At 62.6% G+C, this 7,926-nt stretch overlaps 1 protein-coding gene across 1 annotated transcript in view; it reads right to left on the reverse strand.

The window, feature by feature from the left end:
* The window catches only part of FGFR4 (fibroblast growth factor receptor 4), a 28,475-nt gene that overhangs the window by 15,853 nt on the left and 4,696 nt on the right, over positions 1 to 7,926 (reverse strand). The window contains exons 5-17 of the mRNA XM_035897125.1: positions 7,708 to 7,831; positions 7,227 to 7,417; positions 6,969 to 7,107; positions 6,691 to 6,884; positions 6,304 to 6,449; positions 5,925 to 6,046; positions 5,714 to 5,824; positions 5,378 to 5,568; positions 4,847 to 4,969; positions 4,699 to 4,769; positions 4,276 to 4,413; positions 4,105 to 4,210; positions 3,919 to 4,024 (exon numbers count right to left, since the gene is read on the reverse strand). Of these exons, the coding sequence (XP_035753018.1) occupies positions 3,919 to 4,024; positions 4,105 to 4,210; positions 4,276 to 4,413; positions 4,699 to 4,769; positions 4,847 to 4,969; positions 5,378 to 5,568; positions 5,714 to 5,824; positions 5,925 to 6,046; positions 6,304 to 6,449; positions 6,691 to 6,884; positions 6,969 to 7,107; positions 7,227 to 7,417; positions 7,708 to 7,831 (1,762 nt within the window). The remainder of the gene's footprint in view (positions 1 to 3,918; positions 4,025 to 4,104; positions 4,211 to 4,275; positions 4,414 to 4,698; positions 4,770 to 4,846; positions 4,970 to 5,377; positions 5,569 to 5,713; positions 5,825 to 5,924; positions 6,047 to 6,303; positions 6,450 to 6,690; positions 6,885 to 6,968; positions 7,108 to 7,226; positions 7,418 to 7,707; positions 7,832 to 7,926) is intronic.

The raw sequence follows: 7,926 nt of genomic DNA on the forward strand, positions 1-7,926 counted from the left end.
GGGTTGTGCCTGAGGGGTTTGCGCAGAGGGGTGTCTGTGTGTGTGCGTGCAGGGTGGCGCAGGTGTGCATACATGGGCATTGTGTGTGTATGTGCACGGAAGGTGTGTGTGCAGGGGCTTGTGCATGGAGCAGGGGGGTGTGCAGATGCGGAGGTGGAGGGGGGGTTCGGTGCGTGCCTACATCTGTGTGTGTGCGTAAATCTGTGCATGCCTGCATCTTCTCCCAAGTAACAAGCGATAGGACAAGAGGAAATGGCCTCAAGTTGCATCAGGGGATGTTTAGATTAGATATTAGGAAAAATTTCTTCACTGAAAGGGTTACAGGCACTGGAACAGACTGCCCAGGGAAGTGGTGGAGTCCCCATCCCTGGAGGTACTTAAGAGATGGGTGGACAAGGTGCTTAGAGACATGGTTTAGTGGTGGACAGGTACAGTTGGACTCAATGGTCTTAAAGGTCTTATGCAACCAAACAATTCTATGATTCTATGATCGGGGCGTGTGCCTACATCCGTGTGTGCGCGGTGTCTCAGGGATGCAGGAACTGCCAGTGTTCAGTTCCCTCTGTGGGAGAGAACAGGCCCCTGCCTCAGCCTGTGCCTAGGAAGCAGCACAGGGTGCCCTCACCTGTGGGTTCCCATGGGCGCCCTTTCCCTGCCCGCGGGGCAATGGTGCATATGGGGCACAGGCATGAGACAAGGAGAGGAGGCACAGGGTGCAGGCCATAGGGTTCAGGCCAGGCAGGAGCAGGCAGAGGGGCTGTGCCAGGTGGGGGAGGCAGGAGCCTGGTGCCTTTTGCTGCCCCAGCCTCACCCCTCCCTGCCCGGGGGCAGAGGCTTTCTGCATCTCACAAAAGCCAGATTCTCCCCGGAGATAAAATCGAGTTGCCTTTGTTTTGGGGAGAAAAGACAACAGTAGCTCCTAGCCCCACAACAGAGTCGTTAAGTGAAGGGTCTCCAGGCGAGGGGCTGGTAACCACATCCCAGGAGCTGGAATGAGGAATCAGCCAGTGTCCTGCCCCAGGACTCAGCATCCCCCCTCCAAGACCAGAGCCATATCCATCAGGACTCAGCATCCCCCCAAGGACTATAGCATCTCCCCCAGGGCCACAGCATCTCCCCCAGGGCTCAACATCCCCCCTCAGACCAGAGCCATCTCCCCTAAGGCTCAGCACCCCCCCAGAATTCAGCATTCCCCCAGGATCACAGCATCCCCCCCAAGGACCACCACATCCCCCCCCCTGCCCCAGAGGATCACAGCACAGCATCCCCTCAGGACTCAGCACCTCCCCCGGAACACAGCATCCTGCCCAGGACCAGCAGTGGAGGAAAGTGGCTGGGAAGCTCCTCAGCTGCATGGGCACCCCACATCCCACAGGGACCCACAGACACATCCCAACAACATGCAGGGGGAATGCGCAGCCCCAAGCAGGCAGGTTCTGGCCCAGCAGCAGGTACTTGGGCCCTGGGGCCAGGGCAGGCAGGGTGCCCGCAGGCACGGCTGGGTGGGGAGCAATGCCAGGCCTGGGGGCTGGGGGGCAGGCATGGGGGGTGTGTGGTGTGTGGGAACGCTGCCTCAGGAAACCAGTGGGATTTACTGGGCTACATGCTAAATCCCCCTCACAAAAGGGGCCTGTTCGTGGGGACAGGATGCTGGTGGCTCAGCCACACTTGTTTGGCCAGCAGAGCTTGGCGGATTAAGGACAATTGGTTCAGCCCTGATAGAAAATACCAGGAATGTTAAACAATAAAAACCGCCTCCAGTTGTCGTGGGGCTACGGGACGCCCTGGGCTGCCTCCCTGCCCGGCCCTGGCCCCGGCTGCCCCATGACCAGCAGAGCTGGCTGTGGCACAGCCCACTGGCACCCGCTGCTGCAGCTCTGGGGGTGCAACTCTGGGGGTGCACGGGTGCCTGGGGATGGGGTGAGGACCAGCCCCCTGTGCTGGGGCAGGCAGGTGGATATGGTGCTGGGCACTGCTAGGACCATTGCTGGGCTGGGCTGGGGTTGGGCTGTTGGGACAAGGCACTGCCCGCACCCATGTGCACCCACAGCAGGCAAGTCCCTGCTCACCATGTCCCCTTCTGTCCCTCCACTTGGCATTAAGGATTAACAAAGCCACCTCCACCCTTATTGGCTGTTGCCCTGCTTTCCACAGAAAGGATGGTGCCCAAGCAAGCAAGAGCTGCACAAACCACACCAGGCATGGGGCACTGCCTGCCCCCCAGCACAGCGATCCCAGCCTGGAGCAAGGTGGGGGCAAGCCGGACACAGCCCCCAGGGGCTCAACCCCCTCCCCATGCACCCATTTGTCTTTACCCCTGGTCCTGGCCGCGAGCTGGGCAGCTCCTGCGGGCAGCCTGGGCAGTTTGCCCTCTGGCGTGTGAATGCCCCATTCAGGGCTGTGCAAAATGCATTGGTTCTGGCACATTAGCAGACAGCTGGGATCCTTCCCGGGCAGGCAGGCTGCTGGGACGGGCAGGTTTTACACCTGCCCGTGGGCTGTCTGCCTCCACCCACCGTGCCAGAGCAGGGGGCTCATCCAGCAGGGAGAGGAGCAGGGCTGGGGATAGAGGCTGCAAGAATGCCAGTGGGGCTGGGCTCCCCCAGCAACCCTGTGAGGGTCTGTGATGAGGAGGGGGCCCTGAGATGGCTCTGCAAACCTCTGGGGTCCCCAGCACATGCAATACACAGCAGGCAGCTGTACCCATGGCTGAGCTGAGCCCCACACAAGGGCAGCTGCAAGCTGCATCCCTTGGAAGCCCGGACCCCAGGGTAATTGCAGCAGCAGGCAGGAGCAAGGGTCCCCCTTTCCAGCTGCCCTGGGCCCAGGTCCTGCCCCGTATTGCCTGCCAGCCCCGCTGCCCTCAGGCCAGTTTGGGGCAGGCTGTGCCAGGGAGCCATCTTCCAGGCTGGGGGGCTGCGAGTGCAGCTGGGAGCTGGAGGAGGAAACAAGATCCCAGGGCTAATGGCCAGCAAAGCCCAGCCCTAGATGAAACCCTAGACCCAGGGAGCGGGCTGGCAGGAGGGGGCGAGACAGCTGCAGCCCCCCTGCCCACGCTTGCAGCGGAGCTGGGCACTATGGGGCAAGGAGGGGGCAACGCAGGCAGTGGAGAGCATGTCCCGGGGCTGGAGCCTCCCAAACCCGTGTTCCCAGGGGTGCTGGGGCTCTTGGGAGGCAGTGCAGAGCCCCTAACTCACTTTTATCTGGTGTCCCAGGGCTAGCCCAGGCAGGGAGGGGCTGTGGGGGGTCCCCAGCACACAGAGCCTGGCCCCAGAGCGCTTTCCCAGCCTGGGAGCCTGCAGCAGTTGGGGGATCGGTTTCAGGGCGATGCTGGTAGCGGAGTTCACGGTGGCTTAGCGCAGCAGCAGCTAATGGGGAACAGATGCGAGGGTGCTTTGTGCCGGAGCGGGCCTGGAGGCACGGGAGTGGGGACATCGCTTCCTGCACCTGTGGCACTGCCTCCGCGTCCCCTGGGAGCACTCGCAGGCCCCTGCACTGGCTGGGGTGAGGAGGCAGCCCCCGACCTGCATTCCCAGCTCGGCTGGGCCCTTCGCCCCCCAGGAGCAGCCCAGAAACTGCACTGGGGTCTATTCCAAAAAAATAATTTATCAGGTCGATATTTCACATACATAAATATTCATCTCTATGACTATGTACAGAGGCAGCGGGAGCCCAGCAGGCAGCGGGGCTCCTGCCCAGAGACACTTCCACCAAAGCACTGGCCAAAGCCCAGCTTCCATGGGCGATGCCATGGGCAGCCCAGGCAGTGCCTGCCCCAGAGAGACTCTGGCTCCTGCTGCACTGCAATGCCAGGCAGGTCTCAGCCACGACTGAAGGCTCAGTGCTGAAATGGAGCCTGGAGAGAGGGACACCCTGTCCCAGCACTGCGACTCGGGGCCCTGCCTTGCCCACGCTCACACCGGGGTGGGTCGTGGGTAAAGACGGAATCGTCAGAGGAGCAGGAGCTGGCAGTGTCCTCGCAGGAGGGCGAGTACTGCTCGAAGGGCATGGAGAGGTCCAGGTACTGTGGGGACAGAGAGTGCTGTCAATGCCAGTGCCGACAGTGCCCACACCGCCCACCCCACCACACCCCCCACCACTCACCTCCTCTGAAACTGCCGCCAGGATCTTGTCCAGCCCCTCCACGAGCTGCTTGAAGGTGGGACGCTGCGAGGGCACAGCGTGCCAGCACTCCCGCATCAGCATGTACCTGGGGGGTTAAGGGCACGTTAGCAGGGTCTCACCGTGTCCCCTGCCCAGCCTGCCAGTACTCACAGCTCATGGGTGCAGTTGGATGGCCGGTCCATGCGGTGACCCTCTTTCAGCAGCTTGAAGAGCTCCTCGACAGGGATGCCGGGGTAGGGAGAGCCCCCCAGCGTGAAGATCTCCCACATCAGGATCCCAAAGGACCACCTGGGATCAAGTGTGGCAAAAAGGGGTCAGCCACATCCTAGGACCCTCCCTGGGCAGGCAGGGCCCAAACTCACCCCACTGCACCCTGCAGCGCCACGGGAGAAGGTGGCATCACCCCTGGGGAAGATGTGCCCTGCTGCTGCTGTCCCCATGGCATACCCCTATCCTACCCATGGAGACTCTCCAGTTTGTGCATAACCCCATGGCACTGCCTCATCCCACACACGAGAGCGTCCTCCTCCCACACCCAATGCCATCCTCCACCCCAGCAGCCCCAGGACTCACACATCACTCTGGTGGGTGTAGACGCGGTCGAACAGGGCCTCAGGTGCCATCCACTTCACCGGCAGGCGACCCTATGGGAGCAAACGCCATGCTCAGCCCCGGCCAGGGGGTCCCTGTGCCCACTCCCCCGCCAGGCCCCCCTACTCACATTGCTGGTTTTCTTGTAGTAGTCGATGTCATGGACGTCCCTGGCCAAGCCAAAATCGGCAATCTTCATCACGCTCTCTGCTGTGACCAGCACATTGCGGGCAGCCAGGTCACGGTGGATGCACTGCCAAGGGGAACATCACCCCCAGGGGCTGTGAGGTGGTGGCTCCAGCTCTGTGCATCCCCTCCCCACACCCAGAGCCACTACTCCCCCCTCCCACACATCCCCTGGCACCGCTGACCACCTCTGCAGTGATGGGGCCACCCCGCCACCCGGCTGACTGCACAGTACCTGGAGGACACACAGGGGGTGGGTCAGGCTTTAAGCCCCACATTTTTGGGGAGACACTGCCCTGAGCTTTGCTGGATGTGGTGGGGAGGTTCTGGGCAGCCTGGGGGAAGGTGCTGAGCTCCCTCCCCCCACTCAGAGAGGGGACAGTGTGTGTGGAGGACAGCTCCTCCATCATTGCCTTGCCCCCCTCCCCGGGCTGTGCTGAGCACAGGCAGCCTGTGTGGGCTGTGCCAGTCCTACCCGTTTGGACTCCAGGTACTCCATGCCACGGGCCACCTGGTAGACGCAGGAGACCAGGTCCTTGAAAGACAGCTGCTCCTCGGGCATCGCTGTGACATCGAAAGTGTAGTCCGGTGTCGGGGGGCGGCGGGCACGGAGGTACTCACGCAGGTTGCCCTTTGCAGCAAACTCCACGATCACGTACAGCGGCCCTATGAAGGGTGTCCACTCCACTCAGCCCCTGCCCTGCCCTGTCCCACCCCAGCGTCCCGCCTGCCACTGTCCCCAACAGCCCCATCCCCTTCTCCCACTCCAAGCCTGCACCCTGCCCAAGCCCTGCCTGCACAGCCCCCTCACCGTCTTGTGTGCAGACTCCCAGGAGGTTGATGATGTTCTTGTGCTTGTCCATGAGCTTCATCATCTCCATCTCGGATATGAGGTCAGCCAGGTCCTTGTCCGTGGCATTGTCTGGGGAAGAAGGGCCATGTCACCATGCCAGCTGGGGTAGCACTGCAGTCTGGCACTGATGCCACCTCTGTGCCTGGGACACTGGCAGGGGAACTGTTACCTTTCAGCATTTTCACAGCCACGGTGACAGCTCTGTCTGGCCGGTCTCTGTCAATGCCGTAAGCCTCTGCCCGCACCACCTGGCCAAAGCAGCCTTCCCCCAGGGGCTTGCCCAGCACCAGCCTGGCAGGGACGGACATAACCGTGAGGGACCGCAGTGATGGTCCCACTCCCCACCACTGCATGGCTGGACCCTGAGGTGCAGAGATGGCGTAGCTGCCCCTCTCTGGTCCGAGCCAAGTCCCAGCACCCCAGGTACAGCAGTGCCGGGGTGTCTGGTGATGGCTGGAGACCTCTCCATCCATCACCCACATGCTGCTGTCCCAGGGTGGCTGGGGAGAGCAGCCCCCAGACCTGCCCTGTGCCACCCAGCACCGTACTTGTCTCGGGGGAACTCCCACTTGGCATCGAGTGGCAGGTCCAGCTCCATGACCCCAGCCAACATTGGGGCGCAGCTGGAGGAGAGACGAGTGACGCGCATCAGGGACGTGCTGGACTTCCCAGATGAGCTGGAGTCCAGGGAGAACTGCAGAGAGAGACAAGGCACCTCAGCCATCCCACCCCATGCTCCAGGGCCAAACAGAGACCCAACGGTGCTGCAGAGACCCTCACATGGAGCAACAGGGCAAGGGAGCCACAGGAGGCAGTGGGGAGGGCAGCCCTGAGGTAGGCAGCAGGGTAAGGCGTGACAGGCACAGGTGGCACTTGTGGAGCCAGTCAGTTGCCAAGGTCCCCCTGTGTCCCTAGGGCTCCAGCTTGGCACCCACCTGTCGGATGAGTGGGAATTTGGAGAGCTTGTGGACTGCCATGGGCTCCAGGGGCTGCTTGCTTGACTGAGTCTGCATCCGGCACAGCACCACAATGATGGCGGCCATGGCCACGGCCAGTGAGCCTGAGGTGTAGATGATGATGTCTGTGTACTTGGCCTCAGGGGCTTCAGCTTCCCGCACCAGTTCCTCTTCTGGAAGGAGCGAATGAGTTGGCCTGAGCCATGGTCCCTGTGTGCCAAGGGTCCCAGCTCCCACCCCAGGACCCCCAGCCCTACCTGGCAGCACGGTGAGCCAGGCAGACTGGTAGGAGAGGCCGATGGAGTTCCCTGCCAGGCAGGTGTACTCGCCAGCATCCTCCACAGAGACGTTGCGCAGGTACAGCACCTCCACCTCGGAGCTGTTGATGTCTGCAGTCTGCCAGGGAGAGGGATGGATGGTCAGCATCCCTCCTCCTCCTCAGGGGGCTCTGTGCAGCCCCTGTCACCGCTTTGGGGTGGGCATCTGGGTATCCGGGTCCTTCCAGCCCTTGTTACCTTGAGCACTTGCACATAGGGGACCCCGTCGGGACCGTAGCTGCTGCCATTCACCTCGATGTGCTTCAGCCACTGGATGTGGGGCTGGGCATCGCTGTAGACCTTGCAGAAGAACTCCACATCACTGCCCACCAGGGCCGTGGTGTTGGCAGGCAGCCCAGCCTGCAAGATGGGCCTGTGCGGGGACCTCTCTGTGCAGAGGAGAGCAGAGCGGAGTCACCAACACAGTGGCCCAGAGCAGGGGCTCCTTTCTGCCTCCCTCTGCCCGCTGGGAACCCAGGGAGAGCTCTTCCCCAGCCCTACAGCAGACCCAAGCCTGGTCTCCATCCCCATGTCCCTTGGGTGTGAGGGACATGCAGGCTGTGCCAGAGGAGAGGACATGAGCAGAGGCTCCTCTGCCCCCTTCCCCGTGACCCTGACCCCTCTGCTGGGTGCAGGGGAGCAGGGAGCCAGGACCAGCGCCGCGCCGAGGAGCCCTCACCCAGCACGTCCAGGAGGTAGCTGTAACGGATGCTGCCAAACCTGTTCTCCACCAGGCAAGTGTAGTTGCCGCGGTCGGAGGGCACCACGCTCTCCATCACCAGGCTCCAGTGCTGGTGCCGGAGCTGCAGAGGGGGGAGGTAAGGCAGGGAGGTGTGAGGGGGGGCCAGACCCCAGGAGGGGAGGCTGCGGGGGGGGGGCCCGGGCCCTACCCGGGTGG

The sequence above is a fragment of the Egretta garzetta genome, unplaced genomic scaffold (assembly GCF_000687185.1).
Source record: "Egretta garzetta isolate BGI_Z169 unplaced genomic scaffold, ASM68718v1 scaffold1257, whole genome shotgun sequence".
Taxonomy (NCBI): Eukaryota; Metazoa; Chordata; class Aves; order Pelecaniformes; family Ardeidae; genus Egretta; species Egretta garzetta.